Source organism: Lissotriton vulgaris, unplaced genomic scaffold (assembly GCF_964263255.1).
Source record: "Lissotriton vulgaris unplaced genomic scaffold, aLisVul1.2 SCAFFOLD_1600, whole genome shotgun sequence".
NCBI classification, from domain to species: Eukaryota; Metazoa; Chordata; class Amphibia; order Caudata; family Salamandridae; genus Lissotriton; species Lissotriton vulgaris.
The window spans coordinates 25,725-42,513 of record NW_028247114.1 but is presented as its reverse complement, the minus strand read 5'-3'; the positions used below and the strand labels follow the sequence as shown (position 1 = coordinate 42,513).

At 49.7% G+C, this 16,789-nt stretch overlaps 1 protein-coding gene and 1 non-coding gene across 2 annotated transcripts in view; both read left to right on the top strand.

Annotated features, from left to right (window-relative positions):
* Positions 1-13,309, top strand: part of LOC147665626 (AP-1 complex subunit gamma-1) — a 521,863-nt gene extending 508,554 nt beyond the window's left edge. The window contains exons 11-12 of the mRNA XM_086949636.1: positions 5,834-5,947; positions 13,219-13,309. Coding sequence (XP_086805762.1) covers positions 5,834-5,947; positions 13,219-13,309 — 205 coding nt within the window. The remainder of the gene's footprint in view (positions 1-5,833; positions 5,948-13,218) is intronic.
* On the top strand, positions 6,153-6,236 carry LOC147665627 (small nucleolar RNA SNORD71). Its single transcript, XR_015305014.1, has one exon. It is a non-coding gene; the product is annotated as a small nucleolar RNA SNORD71 (small nucleolar RNA).
* Positions 13,310-16,789: the final 3,480 nt, after the last annotated feature.

The window sequence follows — 16,789 nt, the reverse complement described above, 5'->3', positions numbered from 1 at the left end:
GAGGCCTGTCTTTAGAGTTCGATGGCATACCGTGTCGAAGACGGCCGACAGGTCCAGGAGAATGAGGGCTGATGTTTCGCCGTTGTCTAGTTGGCGCCTGATGTAGTCTGTGGCGGCGATGACGTCTGTCTCGGTGCTGTGGTTGCGTCTGAATCCGGACTGGGACGGGTCTAGGATGATGTTGTCTTCCAGGTGGCGGGCTATTTGTCTGCTGGCGATTTTCTCGATGACCTTTGCCGGGAGCAGGGAGTTGGGCCGGAAGTTCTTGAGGTCTTTGGGGTCCGCATTGGGCTTCTTGAGGAGGGCGTTGATTTCGGCGTGCTTTCAGCTTTCTGGGAATGTCACTGTTTTGAAGGAGATGTTGATGACCTTACGTGGTTGAGGTGCGATGGCTGCGTCTGCTTTGTTGAATACGTGGTGTGGGCACAGGTCTGACGTAGATCCTGAGTGGATGGAGTTCATGACCTTGCGTGTCTCGTCATCGTTGACGTTGAACCAGGAGGTCAGGGAGTTGGCGCTGGTGGTGTTCCCTGGGGAGGTGGCGTCTGGTGGTGTCGGGGTGGTTGTTGTGTTGAAGCTGTCATGGATGTAGGCGATCTTGAGGTAGGAGAAGATGGCTAGTGAGTCGCACAGTTTTTGTGAGGGTGGGATGTCGTTGGTGTTGGCCCTGGGGTTGGAGAGTTCCTTTACGATGCTGAAGAGCTCTTTGCTGTCGTGTGCACTGTTGTCCAGGCGGTTTTTGAAGGAGGATCTCTTGGCTAGTCTGATGAGGTAGTGATATCTGCGTGTGGTGTCTATGTGGGCTGTGTGGTTCTCCGGTGTGCGTTCGTGGAGCCATGTTTTCTCCAGTTTCCGGCATGCATGTTTGGAGGTTTGGAGCTAGTCAGTGAACCAATTAGGAGAGGGTGTTGGCGCAGTCGTCGATCCACTGTTTGAGGTTGCGGGCTTCGGCGTCTGGGTTGGTGGGGTCGGTGGGTGGGTTCTGGGCGAGGGTGGTTACCAGCTTGTCGTAGGTGACTTTGCCCCAGCAGCGGTGAGGTAGCTGTTTGGTGCGGTGGTGTGTGGTTGGTTTCTTGAAGGTGAAATGAATGCAGCGGTGGTCGGTCCAGTGGAGTTAGGTGGTGTGGTTGAAGGGGACGTGGGAGCCTGTGGAGAAGACTGGGTCCAGCGTGTGGTGGACCACGTGGGTGGGTGGGTGCGGTGACGAGTTGTCTGAGGCAGAGGTTGGCGAGGTTGTCGATCAGGGTGGTGGAGTTGGCGTTGTTGTTGTTTTCGAGGTGGAAGTTCAGGTCCCCGAGGAGGATGTTGTCTGTGGAGGCAAGTGCGTGGGTGCTGGCTAGGTCGGCGATGGAGTCGCTGAACTGAGCCCGGGGTCCGGGGGGCCTGTAGATGAGTGTTCCTCTGAAGGTGGTGTTGGGGTTTGGTGTGGATCTGGAAGTACAGGTGTTTGGCAGTATTGAGGGTGTCATCTGCGTGGGTGGCGACCTTGAGGGTGGACTTGTGGACGATGGCTATTCCTCCTCCGACTCTGTTAGCGCGATCCCTGCGGGCGATCTTAAAGCTGTACGGGATGGCTGTGGCGATGTCTGGCGCTAAGGATTTGTTCCACCATGTCTCGGACAGGAAGGCCAGGTCTGGGGCGGAGGTGTCGATCAGATCCCAGAGCTCGACTTCGTGTTTGCGTGCGGAGCGGGTGTTGAGTATGCAGCGGAGGTGGTTGGGTTCAGTCCTTGGAGGTTTGGTGGTTCTGTCGCAGGTGAAGATGCTGGTGCGGCAGGAGAAGGGTCTGTTTCGGGGCTGCCTGGAAGCAGGTGTGGTTTCAGCTGGTGTGGAGTGCGTGGAGGGTGCTTGGGTCCTAGTGGAGTCTGTTGGCATGGCGGTTGCCGGGTCCAGGCGTTCTGGCGCTGGGCGCGGTCCAGGCGCGGACTGGCACAGACAGGCTAGTCTTTCGCGCACCAGCGGCACGGCCGCCATTTAAGGCGGGTTGGGAGGGAGGAGCAGCTGGGAGGCGGGAGCGGGGCGGCGAGCAGGCGTGCCGCAGGGGAGCAGCGGCGGGAAGGAGCGAGGGGTGCAGAAGGAAAAGAAGGGGAGAGGGGGGAAATGCGGCGAGAACGTGGGGAAAGGAGAAAGGAGAGCAGAGAGAGAAGAGTACAGTACTTACAATAACACAATCACAAAATACAGGCAAAAAGCGGCACAAAAGCCGAAACACTTATCCCACTGGGGCTGCAGCAGGATTGAACTGACGGCGGAGCGGCAGCACAGGTGGGAGAGGCACAGGCACACAGGTGGAGCTGTGCGGCAGGAGAGGAGCGACCTGGCCTGCAGGCAGGGTCAGGGGTCGCTCTCACTGCCCCGCAGCGACCGCCATTTAAGGCGGGGAGGGAGGGAGGGAGGAGCAGCTGCGAGGCGGGAGCGGGACGGCAAGTGGACGGCGAGGGGGCGGGCCGGAGGGGAGCGGGGGCGGGCCGGAGGGGAGCAGCGGCGGGAAGGAGCGAGAGGTGTATCTTGCTAGTCTCATCAGCCATTCACCCACAATAGCACATCCTACTATCATTTAGACACACAGTGCCCGCACCTTGCCACACGCACAAACTCCACAGGCACTCTCGGCAGCCACACAGAATGTCAGTGCAAGAGTATAGATGACACATATAATCCAAACTTTTCATGAAATGGCCTGTATATGTGTCTATATTAATTAATAGATCTAGGTATACTATATCTAAGTAAGTGGTGATTACACCACCTTACCCAGGCTGTGTGAACAGACCTGTGGTGTCAGTTTGGAAGGCAAACCAGGGGTGGCACAATACATGCTGCAGCCCCTGGTAGGCCTAGGGTGCACCTATGCCCTGGGTACCTATTGTACACTATGCAGGGATCACAAGGGTGACCCAGTAACCAATCTGGTATGTACCTAAAGTACATGGTATCAATTCAGATCGAGAACAGCTGGGCTGTGGGTCTGATTAGCAGGTCCACAACCACATTAAAGTCGAAAAACCAGAGAATCACAGCAAAAAGTGGGGGTAACCATAGGAAGCAGACCCTACGCTCCTACACACAATAAATAAATGTGCTTTACCATACAAATACAAAAGAATTGTATCTTATAGTTAAAATGTGATACAGGCTTCTGACCGGAGAGAAATTCATAATATAAATGAATGAAAAGATTTTAGGGTGCATGCATCCTTACCTGAAACATACAATTTCAAAAGGCATGCCTGTCCTCCATCCTTGCACACTTCAGGCTCCTTTCCCCAGCTTCAGGAACACAGGCAGTACATGCCCACTCTCTAGGAAGCGGTTTTCCAACCTCCATCCTGTGCCATGTAAAATCATTTGCGATCCAAAATGAATCTTGCTGGTCTCATCAGCTATGCACTCACAATAACACATCCTACTATCATTTAGACACACACACAGTGCCCGCAGCACGCACACACTCCACAGGCACTCACTCGGCAGGCACACAGAATGTCAGTGCAGGAGTATAGATGACACATATAATCAAAACTTTTCATGAAATGACCTATAGGCCCTGCACTCTGTCTGAACCAGATAGGTTTGTTCAGTACTATCATCTAAAAACAATAGGCAGCCACCAAAGATTTGTCAACCACTCAGGGAGTTGACAGTAGTCCCATGTAGAACTACAGGTTACAATTGGTGTGCCCCTCCAGGTCACAGAACTAGTATTGAATCGTAGAGTCATGGTGGTTAGCCCTAGGTCTGGGAAAGCGCACTAGATTAGTGTGCCATCTGGGCCAAAGAAAAGTCTGGACAACCGTTTCACATGCAGTCTGGTCACTTAGGACAGGTGTACATGTCCGTTTTCCATGCAGGGGGACATATTTGTCCCAGCAATGATGCATTCAAGAATGTTATTTGTGCACCACTTTGGGGTGAGGGTCACATGCAACATAGAAAAAGCCCTATTATTTCTCAGGGAAGCATTGTTTTGGCTGAAGTTTGCAAAGCTGCTGTGTGTTCATTCAAAAACACCTTCAGAAAACACTAATGGGTCACCGTTCAAGCCATTAACACCATCAGTGCTGCAGCAATTCCCCCTCTGTGCTGCAGATCCTTTACTCCCATTGTTCATGACGAGCTGAGCTCGTCATGAGCATCGAAGGGGTTAAAGAGGCACAAGTACGTCAAACTGTTTAAAACTTTATTCACTACTTTCTTTCAGTCACAGCCTTAATGAGGGGTAATGCTGCTTTACAATTAATGCACAGCATGTGACCTACAACACATTTGAAAACAGTAAACACTACTTGCCATTAGCACTCTTCAGCTTGAAGTGCCTTAGGTTTACATGTGAACTGCTGACATCACCCTCTCTCTAGAAAGTAGTACTGCTCGCTTGCCTAAAATTAAAACATTAAGATTTGTTAGCACTGGTCCACAGACACCTCGGTTCCAATGGTGCAAGCAACAACAAAAAAATGTATAATCAAGATGAAATCTGTGTTCTGGTTCTTTGTGGGTTTCGTGGAGCATGCCCTCATTCATTCTACACACGCACAGAACTGAAGGAAAGACTTAAAAACAATTTACAGTATTCTGAACCCAACACTGATAGAGTGCACAGCATGTGAACCTACAGCACCACAAGAATCAAACTGAGTGAGACAAGGAAGTAATATTTCCCTCATAGACCAAATGGGATGTCAGAGGAAGGGTTCTATTGAGAGCGCATGCAGGCATGAAGCTTCCTCCCTGCAGCCCAATAATCCTTCAAAGATATCCTCCAGTATAAATTGCTCTTCTATCTGCATTACCAGCTGGAAGTCTTACTGACCGCATAAAACTGTGGTCATCAGAAAATTACTGAGACATTGAACAGTGGAACACTGCTTTTCTGTGCGACAGCAGCTAGACTGTGAATGTTTTTCTACTACAGCTGCTGCCAGCCTGCAGTCTGGGTCTTGACTGTATGACTTGGTGGTCCAAAGGCCAAGTTGCAAGTTTTATAGTCTCTCTAGATGATACATCTTTAAAAAACATTTTTTTTAAGAGGACTGGAAACTGAAGATAGGAGGGCTTCTCTGAATGGGTCATGTCAGACTTGTTGGGTTATCCAATGTTTTCACAGCAGTTTATTGAATATGCCCACACGGCCTCCACTCAATCCAGGTTATTGAATATGCCCACACGGCCTCCACTCAATCCAGGTGCCCTCTTCAGTCTCGAATAGTAGACTATCGCACTTCAAAAATGAAAACACAATTCTGAGAACATCTTATTAGTTGAAAGAAATAACTTCTGAAGGTTCCATGCTGCTCTTTTAGCTGGACATTCGAGTGGTAGCCTGGCTGTCTAGTTGGTCCTTAGTCTAGAAAAATCTGTACAAGCAACTGGGAAAGCACAAAGGCAAAATGCCAGAGTGAAAAGAATATAGGAGTCTGGGTTCAGAAAGGTCTCAGGGTCAGCAGAGACAGATGGAAGGCCAGTTGTGGGAAAAGGAAGAGACACAGAACATTACAGGAGGGCCAATAGTGAGCGCTCTCTTGCTGGAAACCAGTTTTTATTTTCATTAATAATTTGTTAAAAAGAATTTGGGAGTTTTTTAAGGCACTTGAAGCCCACCCTTGAGTAATGACTGGTTATCTGTAGTAAGGCTTTTCATTGCAAATGTTTGTTTTGACTCAACTGTGACTGTTAACATGGACTATAGACTGTTACATGGAGTGGCCAAGATTCTCTTGCCAGTATTTCCTTGTGTTCTTCTTATTGATCGTCTGTAGAGTTAGTCTTAAGTTTTTATGGGGCGGGATTGTGAAAAAACAGCCCTGAATTAAAGTATGTTGTTTCCTCTTAGGTATGTGGCCTTAACATCCTTACTTAAGACTGTGCAGACAGACCACAATGCAGTCCAGAGGCATCGTAGTACCATCGTGGACTGCCTGAAAGACCTGGATGTCTCCATAAAAAGGTATATTTTTCAATCCCTTAACTTGTATATAAATCTATAATCCAAATACAGATTGCTCTTTATTAGCATGAACATGTGTGTGCTGTAGAAGATGTACTACTGCTGTATGGAGAGTGTACTGTACAAGTCAGTAAAGAGGCAGGGAGACTACCTGACTTGTTGTGGTGAAATATATATGGGAACTGTCCACAATCAGTGGTTTTCTTGTAATGTTGGATGATGAAGATTTTGAGTGATCCATCGGCTGAGTAATTTACAATGCTGATACTCAAACTACTGACAACATGCATATTGGTAATGCAATCTGATAGCTGGTAGTGAAAGCTTGATCCTGTTTGAAAGCAAGAGGTAATTGTGTGCTTCTATAAATCAAAAATAGCTACTTATTCATATGAATCTGTTATAGTCGCAAAGATAATGAGAATCTATTGACTGTTCTGTTCCAGGCTAAACATGTAGGCGCCAATTACTGTTCAGTATACAGAATCTTGAGTGCACTATTTATATTAGTGTTATAGTGAGAATGATAGGCTTGTGTTCTTTTATGTTGAGAATGCAGCTATGTGTTATGCAGTTCTTCAGGATTGTATCTTTTATAGGTTCACATGCTTGAATCTTCACCCTCGTCATGGTGGGAGTCCCACAGTAACAGTAAAATAGCTGTGTTTAAATTTAACATTCAAATGCCATAGGGAATCACTAGTTTTTATCAACCTATTACCATTGTTTTACAACATCCAAACTCCAGCCAATCAGAGCATAGACCAAAGTCTCCTTCCCCTGCAGGGCCACCTTACCTCAGATTTCTTATAGCACGTCGTGTGTTAGGGAGTCTCCATGAGCTCTGCTCAGTCAGTGTTTCTACTGTTCCCCTTTTGATCTTCCAGCTAGCAGTTCATTTCCTCACTTCAAATCTTCTTGTGCGGTACAGTGCAGGAGTGTGAGTACCTATTTTTTCGTCATTATGTCGGAGTCTAAAAAAGGATTATTTAGGCCCTGTAAGACTTGTGGAAAGTCTAGACTATATTCTGAGGACCGACATAAGGAGTGCCTTTATTGCCTGTATCCAGACCACCAGCCCAGAGAATGTAAGTACTGTAGTACTTTCTCAACAAAAACTCTCAAAGACCGTAAGGGTAGGCTGCTTCTCGGGTCGCACAGGAAAAAAGCGGCAAATGGCTATAACTCTGAGACTGAGGACAAGCCCCATACCTCCTCGAGAAAAAGAAAGGAAGAATGTCTTCCTCTTCGCTATAAGACCCTAAAAAATCCAGGTATCAGAGCAAAGAGGGTTGAGGAAACAAAAGGCTAAAAAAGACCAGCCAGGTCCCTCTTTTCACCAGAGGGCTGGTTCTGCTCCACCGTCAACGCCTCATACTCCTTCCAGGGAATCCTCAGTTGAGAAAACCTGCTCGTCGATTGCTCCGTCGGCGAAGAAATCAGTCTAAAGCCACTGTCTCCACTGGATCTGGCACTCCGTCTACTGTTTCGGCAGCGACTGCGACGAAGCCGACAGTCAAGATGAGGATGGAAGCTTCGTTGACAGCAGTGGTGGTGTCACTGTCTTTGGCTGCAGTTAGACTGTCTCCGTTGACGAGGGTTTCACCATCAATGGTCTCCCATGTTCGATCCCCGTTAACTCTTCAACCGCCGGAAACGGTTATACCGTTGGCGAGGAGAAAGGACAGCCTGCTTTTAAAGCAGATTCCTCTTCTTCTGCAGGAATTTTCAAAGATATCTTTCTTACTTCCTACTTGTCTCCTGGATTTCCAGGAATTTGAAGATGATGGTTCTTATGGCCCTGCATACGGTCCCGCACAGCTCAGAATTGAGTGCCACGACTTGGTGGAAGAAGAGGCAATGGATGATCCATCCTATTATTTGTAGGGGGACTATTCTTTCTCTGATGCAAGGCGTCCCAGTGCTCAAAGCTTGGATGCATTACAGGAGCACTACCCTTACAAGGAACAGGAGTATCAAGCTCAGGAACCCTCCATTATTATTCCTGTTTCATTGGTCAGTGACCTTAGGTTGATGCTCAATGATTACTACAAAAGGTTTCCTGAGGCGAACTCTTTTCCGCAGCCACCTCCTTGCTCAAGAAGCTCCCATGGCCTTTCCTGTGTTGCTGGCTGCGCCTCTGTTGCCAAAAAGTAAGACCGTCCCGCCACATGTGGAAATTCCTTCACAAATACAATATGATAATGACCAGCAACTACAGAATGGGGACTTGCGGTTAAACCTGGATGTCCAGGATGAGTGGGACAACTACGTGGTTCCTACTCTGCCTCTAGCCATCTCCCCACCTGTGGATAACAGTGGTGTCTGTAGTAGGGGATCTCTGTGTATAGTCATAATCTAGTGAATAGTCCCGCCCATGTGCGTGGACCCCGGAGCAATCAAAAATAATCTCTTAAATTGTCAAAAAATTGCAGAACTGCAAAGACACTTCAGAGAGAATTTAAAGACCGATAATGCAGCCTATATCCACAGGCTACACTGTCCAGTACTTCAACTAGAAATTCCACCAAAAAGACCACATAAACAGCACAGCCTTCACAGTTTCCTCCACAGAGAAACTTGCCTCTACCAGCAAAAGCCTCTGGAATGATAGAGAGGAAGGTATGGACAGACAAGCCCCATAGGCTGCCATTATGTGGCTCAAACAGGATACTGTGCCTTTAAGAAAACTTTCCAGCACACACTCAGTATCCCAGAATGCACAGCAGGTCCCTTTTACTTTCAGTTCTTTTTTCCGGCTGGAGCATTGAGCTCTCCCTTTCAAGGGTTTATTTGGTGATTTTTTTCACTTTTTCTTGTGTGTAGTGCTTGTTTTTAAGTACTAAGCCGTTTCTTCTTCACTATATTGTCAAAATGCCTGGCTTATTTGACAATTGCCCAGAGTGTGATAGAAAGAAGGCCAAATCCGACCCACATGGAGTGTGCATCGTCTGCCTCCCCTCTTCTCACCTCCCAGAGGAGTGTGAAATCTGCAAGACCCTCTCTGCCAGGACCCTGAGAGAGAGGATGAAGATCAGGATCGAAGGCCTCGAGGAAAGGCGTCAGAAGGCACAAGGTGGGTCAGGGCATGCTTAATCTGCCCATGCGGAGTCCTCTGGGGGGCTCCCCAGGGGCAGGAAGTCCAGCAAGCGTCCCCATTCTCCGCCAGCGTTGATTGCGTCGACTGCGGAGTCGAGGGGGATGACGACAGTCTGTTCCCCATCTCCCCGTGGCTCTGGGGAGAAGCGACGTCGAAGGAGCTGAACAGACCACCGTCTACAGCATCGCCGTCTACGTCATCGTCGAGTTATCGACGTCATGAAAAGGCCCGACGTTGTCGCTGCCGTCGAGGCGACACCGCTGTTCGCCGTCGGCAAAGTGGAGAAGATCGGCGTCGAGGGGTTCCTCGCCGTCGAGGGGATCCTTGCCGTCGAGGAGGCGTTCGCCGTCGAGGAGGCGTCACCGGTCGACGTTGAGGAGGCGCTATCGGTCGACGTTGAGGAGGCGCTATCAGTCGACGTCGAAGACGTTCCTCGACGTCGAAGGCGCTCTTTGACGCCGAGGAAACGCAGGAGTAGTCCTGACGCTAGGAGGTCGCTGATGGTTCGCCATCGTCGCCAAGGAAGAAGACAGTCACCGGGCTCTGTGTACTCAGTGGTGTATACGCCTACTAAACCTAGGACACCCACTCCTCCTCCTTTGCCGAAGGGTCCGCCTCCGCGGAACCCCACCCCGCCTCCTCCACCACCACCGCCTCGTGGGCCGGCTCCTCGTCAGTCACCGCCGCCTCAGCTCTGACCGCCTCTTCCCTCTGCTCCTCCACCTGTGCCGCCACCCAGGACGGCTTTCCAACTCCTCCTAAGGGGACACCTCGGCCAAGGGCCCCGGCCAGGCCGACATCGCCTGCTTCTGCGAAGCCTGCGGATCGACCGAGGCCGAGAAGGTCGCTCTCCCGCTCCGGCCGGAGAGGGAGATTGCGGAGCCGTGGCCGGTCGTCATCTCTATCTAGACGACGCCACAGGAGGCGCAGATCCAGATCCCACACAGGCTCTTCCACCAGGGATTATTCACCGACGCTGTCGGAGTCTCCAGGGACGAGGGTGTTGCCCGTGGACGATATAGTCTCCTTCCAGGAAGTGCTGTTGAGGGGTGCAACTAAGCTAGGGATCATGGTGACGGTGCCAACACCTACGACGTCCGTGATCTTCGAGACACTTCACAAAAAACATTTGTCTCGACCGCTGCTGCCATTGGTACCTGGATTGGAGGAGCCCACCAAGGAGTTGTTCCTCACTCCGGCGGTGACTAAGGCAGTGCCCTCCAGGCTCCTCAAGAAATACCGTGCTCTGGAATCTGACCCGGCTTTCCTTCTAATGGACCCAACACCAGACTCCGTTATCGTGACACCGGCTAAGAAGCAGCATGCCACCACTCCTTCTTCGACGGTGCCGCCCGATAAGGACAGCCGGTGGCTGGATTCGGCGGGCAGAAAGGTCTGTGGGACAGCATCTACCACCATGAAGGCGGCAAGTGCCGGGGCTCTGCTGGGGCGATATGATCGTGCCCTATGGGAGTCCCTCCAGCAGTACGCCGAACTCCTCCCTCGTGACAAAGAGGTCTTTTTGGAGATATTAAACGAGGGGATGATGGTGTCTAACCAGATCATCAGCGCGGCTGCTGATGTATCTCTTCTGGCGGCGCATGGATACTGCCACGGCATCAATCAACGGCGCCACGCTTGCCTTCGTCTCACCTCACTCAAACCGGAGGCGCAACAGCGGGTGGCCAACCTGCCCTTCTCGGGGAAACCCTGTTCGGCAAACATGCGGACGATGAAATGGCCCGTATGAAGGCAGAAGCCGAAACCCTGACGGCTGTCTGGTTAGAGAAGCCTGAGAAGAAAAAATACCGCCCGTTCCAGAGACTGTTTGGAAACTCAGGCAGAGGGCGGGGGCAGACTTCCGGACAGCAGCAACAACAGCAATTCTGGAAGCCCTTCCAGAAGCGCCAGAGGGGCATAGGAAACCAACAGTCCGCAACAGCGGCCAAAGGCCCAGCCGGGTCTAGGCCCTGAGCGTCTACTTCCCCCACATCTGTTACCCACTTCGGTGGGGGGAAGCATTCAATTTTTTCTGGCAGAGTAGAGAAAAATTACTCAGGACAAGTGGGTGCTGAATATTGTTTGCAATGGATACAGTCTTCGGTTCACCAGCCCGCCTCCAGCAATTCCACCGGTGAGCTCGCAGTTTCAGCTGCGAGAGCTCCAGGCAGAGGCCGACATCCAATTAAGGAAAAGGGCGATAGAATACGTACCTCGGCCTCAAAGAGGAAGAGGTCTGTACTCAAGGTTCTTTCTTGTCCGCAAGAAGGACAAGAACGAGTTCAGGCCCATTCTGAACTTGCGGCAAGCAAACAAGTGGATTCGCAGAGAGAGATTTTGCATGCTGTCGTTGCAGCAGATTTACCTTCAGCTGCAGCAGGAAGACTGGCTTTGTGCTATAGACCTACAGGATGCGTACTTCCATGTGCCCATTGCACAGAAGCACAGGAAGTTCCTGCGATTCCAAGTCAGCCCCATTCATGATCAATACACAGTACTGCCATTCGGGCTGAAGTCTGCGCCCAGGACGTTCTCGAAGTGCATGGCAGTAGTAGCTGCACACCTGCGGAAGAACAAGGTGTTTGTCTACCCGTACCTGGACGACTGGTTGATCAAGGCCTCCTCCTTCTCGGAAGCTCAAGCACACTTCCAGAAGACGTGCGTTCTTTTGAACAAGCTGGGGTTGCACATCAACATGCCCAAGTCGGTCCAGACTCCGGTCCAATGCATACAGTACTTGGGAGCCTCCATCAATACGCTGTCAGCAAGCGTGTCTCCTTCGGAGGACCGACGGTTATCACTCCTTCGGAAGGCTCAGGCTCTTATGACCGCTCCATCTACAACAGTGAGGACGGTGTCTTCTCTACTGGGGTCGATGGCCTCTTGTATCTTCCTCACGCCTCACTCACGGCTGCACATGAGACCACTGCAGGAGTGCTTGGAGGATCAGTGGGATCAGAGGACTGGTTCTTGGGACGATACGATACGACTGTCTCTGCATGCTCTTCATTCTCTGAAGTGGTGGTGTTCAGTGGAGAATCTCCTTAGAGGGGTTCCCTTCCACAAGGACATTCCGCACAGACGATTGTGACGAATGCGTCTCTCTACGGCTGGGGTTGCGCACTCCGGAGACTTACAGATTCAAGGGACGTGGTCTCCGTCGGAGTCCACGTACCACATCCAACTTCCTGGAACTCAGAGCTGTTCACTTGGCACTGACGGCCTTTCATCCGTCCTTTCAGACCAACTCTCTGCTTGTACAGACAGACAATACGACCACAATGTATTACCTCAACAAGCAGGGGGGCTCGAGATCACGCACTCTGTCGCAGGAGGCGCAGGCGATCTGGCACTGGCTTCTGACCAGAGGACTGACGATAACGGCTACCCATCTGCCAGGTGTGCAGAATGTGCAGGCGGATGCACTGAGCAGACTGATTCAGGAAAACCACGGATGGGTCATAAACTTTGAAGTGCTAGGAGAAGTCTTCGCAAGGTGCGGTGCTCCAGACGTAGATCTGTTCGCCGCCTCCGAAAACAGCAAATTCCTAGACTTCGCCTCCAGGTACTACCAACAGGGGACGTTGGGGAATGCCCTATGGATCGACTGGTCGAACAGCTTTCTGTACGCTTTTCCACCCATTCCCCTGATTCCGGCGGTGCTCATCAAGCTGTCCCGGTCCAGGCCGCTGATGATATTGATCGCCCCGGAATGGCCCAGACAGTGGTGGTTCACGGACCTGCTTCACCGGTCTCTCCTTCCTCACATACGGTTGCCGTGCAGGCAGGACCTTCTCACAAAGTTCGGGGGACAGATGTGCACCCGAACCTCTCGTCTTTGAGTTTGGCGACATGGCTCCTGAGATATTGCAATATGGCCATTTGAATCTGCCCGAAGATTGTATGGACATACTGAAGGAGTCTAAGCGACCTTCCACTAGGACTTCTTATGCTTACAAGTGGAAGAGATTCTGCATCTGGTGCAAGTCCAAGAACTATGACCCTACGACGTGTAAGGAGGATGTCATCCTTCCTTATCTTCTACATTTGGCGCAGTCTGGCCTTAATTTTCATTCCATTAAGGATAATCTCGCTGCATTGACTGCCTACAGGAAATGCCCTTCACAGACTTCCTTCTTCCAGATCCCTGTGATCAAAGATTTTTTGGAAGGCTTGAAGAAAGTATTCTCTCCTGTCCTGCTTCCTTCGCCTTCATGGGAATTGAATGTGGTCCTGTCCAGAATGATGAAGGAGCCTTTTGAACCTATTCATAAGGCTTTGTTGCAGCACCTGTCCTGGAAGGCGGCGTTCCTCGTGGCCATTACATCGGCCCGCAGGGTGAGTGAAATTCAGGCGTTGTGTTGCCAAGAACCTTATACTGTATTTTATGCTGCTAAGGTTGTTATGCGTACTCACCCTAAATTTCTTCCCACGGTTATTTCTGATTTTCATGTCAACCAGACAATAACTTTGCCTACGTTTTTTCAGAATCCTTCTTCTCCAGCGGAAAGGTCTTTACATTCCCTGAATGTTAGGAGGGTGTTGAAATTTTATCTGGATAAAACCAAAGATATTCGTAGGTCAGACCAATTGTTTATCAATTATGGATCAGTCAGGACCGGTCTTGCTACCTCCAAACAGTCCATTTCTAGGTGAGGTGGATTGTGTCCTGTATACAATTGTGTTACCAAAAAGCTAATAAGACCTTAGGAGGTAAACCTTAGGCTCATTCCACCAGGGGCAAAGCTGCCACGAGTGCTTTGCTACGTAATGTTCCAATTGCAGAAATCTGCAAGGCGGCCACTTGGAAGTCGGTCCATACCTTTGCTAAGCATTACTGTCAGGACACTGATGCCAGGACAGACGCTCAAGTTGGGCAGGCTTCGCTGCGAAATCTGTTCGCACAGTAGTGGTGTTATGTGTTGATTCTCCACCGCCGCTTTGGTGTGGGGATGGGCTTACCATTCTGTTCACTAGATTATGACTATGCACAGAGATCCCCTACTACAGAAGGAGTAGTTTCTGTCCTGTAACTCAAGTTCTGTAGTAGGGGTGTCTCTGTTACAGTCATAAGCGCCCGCCCTCCTCCCCGGTGGAGAAAGATATTCATGTAAGGAATGCTACAGGTCTGGCGTGTTACGCCTTCAAAAAGAACTGAAAGTAAAAGGGACCTGCTGTGCATTCTGGGATACTGAGAGAGTTCTGAAAAGTTTTCTTAAAGGCACAGTGTCCTGTTTGAGCCACATAATGGCAGCCTATGGGTCTGTCCATACCTTCCTCTCTATCATTCCAGAGGCTTTTGCTGGTAGAGGCAAGTTTGTGGAGGAAACTGGGAAGGCTGTGCTGTTTGTGTGGTCTTTTTGGTGGAATTTCTAGTTGAAGTACTCGACAGTGTAGCCTGTGGCTGCATTATCTGTCTTTAAATTCTCTCTTAAGTGTCTTTGCAGTTCTGAAATTGTTTGACAACTTAAGAGATTATTTTTGATTGCTCCGGGGTCCACGCACATGGGCGGGACTATTCACTAGATTATGACTATAACAGAGATACCCCTACTACAGAACTGGAGTTACAGGACAGAAACTACTCCTTCCACGATCTGCTGGAACGCGCTTCTAGGCGCTTTGACTTCCCTATGCCTGCCAAGCAGACAGAGTGTTTCTTACGCGATTTTAAACCTACAATTCAGCGCTCCACTCGCTCCATTACCATTGTAGACTACAAATGGCAAGAGGGTCTAAAGTTGATGAAGACGCCAGCTTCTATTCCTGCAGTGGTACCGAAATTAGACCAAAAATACAGAGAGCCTGAGGACTCTCCCGCATGCCTAATTGGTCACCCTTGACCTGATTCTGTTATTAGGCAGGCTGCTCAGAGAAGATCTAAAAATACTTCTTCTCCATGTGCGGCTCCACCTGACAAGGAAGGGCGCAGACTAGAGCACATCGGCAAAAGATTTTCCACTTTGGCTGCCACTGCCATCAGGGCCTACCAACACTATGGCCACACATCTGGCGGTCATACCTCGGGAGGTATGACCGCCAGATGTGGTCCGGCATCTCTGCCTTGCTGGAGTTTCTTCCTGAGGACAAGAAGGAGGAGGCTAAAGAGGTGCAATTGGAAGGAGACTGAGCCTCTTCCGAGATGATTAATATGGCTCTGGCTAGTTCGATTGTCTGAAGACAGATGGCAGAAGCAGCAGTGTTGAGATAGCAGGGTTGTCTAAAAGCTACAGAGGTCCGCTCTGACGTTCAGGCCAGGGTATTGGATATACAGTTTGGCAAATTTCTCTTTAGCAAGTATGTAGATGAAGTGCTGCAGTTGATCAAATCAGATATGGCTAAATCGTTGACTAATCTGCAGCAGAAAAAGTTTGCTTCCTTCCAGGGAAAAGGAAGATAGAGGTCAATATCTCTCTCGACCTCCGCTACAGCAGCCTTTTCATCCCTATTATCAGCAGGGGTTTCGTTATTATTTCACTTCACAGCCCTTTAGACACACCTCAAAACAAGTCTGTCCCAGAGCAACGGAGCGTCAGCGCCCACCATCAAGGGAAAGGGGTCACAACACCAACAAAAGACAATGAGGATCCACAGGCCCCTGCTGCATAGTCCCTCTTCAGTTCGGTCCCGCTTGCTCCAAATCTTCATTTAACGGAAGCTCATATCTTCCGACAAATGGGTGGTAGACGTATTCCACCATGGTCACACCCTGGAAGTTTTTCAGCAGCCACCAATTTTTCCTCTGCGAAGATCTTCCCATAGTCATCTGCAAGTTCTCAAAAAGGAAATCAGATTGCTCCTCTTCAAGCAGACATTTGAAGAGGTGCAGCCGAATAGAGCAATGTGGATTTATATTCTCACTACTTCTTCATAATAAAGAAAAATACGGGAAAATGAAGGCAGATAATGTACCTCGGGTCGTTGAACAAGTTCATCAAATCTCAACCCTTCAGGATGTTGTCGCTCCAAGAGATCTTGCTTCTCATGGATGCAGGAGATATGTCCAACCTGGATCTTCTGGACCTGTATTTTCATGGGCACATACATGTAAAACATTGTTGTTTTCTCATGTGCGAGGGGCATGGTGCCATTATCAATTCAAAGTGCTACCCTTAGTGTTAAAGTCTGCTCCAAGAGTCTTTACCAAATGCTTGGCCCCAGTGGTGGCTTTTGTGTGGTGAGCCAGTCACCAAGTATTCCCTTACCTGGCCGACTGGTTGGTCAAGGATCCATCATTCCAGGCTGCCAAAAGATCTACAGACTCCTTTGTTCAGCTCTTTCGCTTCCTGGGTCACAGAATAAACTGGGAGAAGTCCTTTCTGGCGCCTTTCGGGTCCATAGTATTCCTTGGAGCAACTCTGGATATCTAGGTTTCAAAAGCCTTCCCCACAAAAGAAAGGATCTTGCGCCTCCAGAAAACTGTACAATGCCTGTCCGCCAAAAAGAGTTTTTCAGTAAGGACATACAAATCAATGCCAGGGATGTTGTTGTCCTGCATCCAGCTGATTCTGCACTGTCGCCTAAGAATGTGGCCTCTTCAGGAGCAGCTCAATGGACTTAATCAGACGGCTCATTTGAAGTCATAATTTCAGTTACACTTGTAATGACTTCAGCAATGTCCTTTGTGGGCGGTCACAGGCAACCTTTCCCAGGGTCTCTCCATTCTCACAACACAACCAAAGTTGGTAATAATGGATGCTTCCATGAACGGGTGGGGTGTCCACCTGCCGGAATTGCAAATT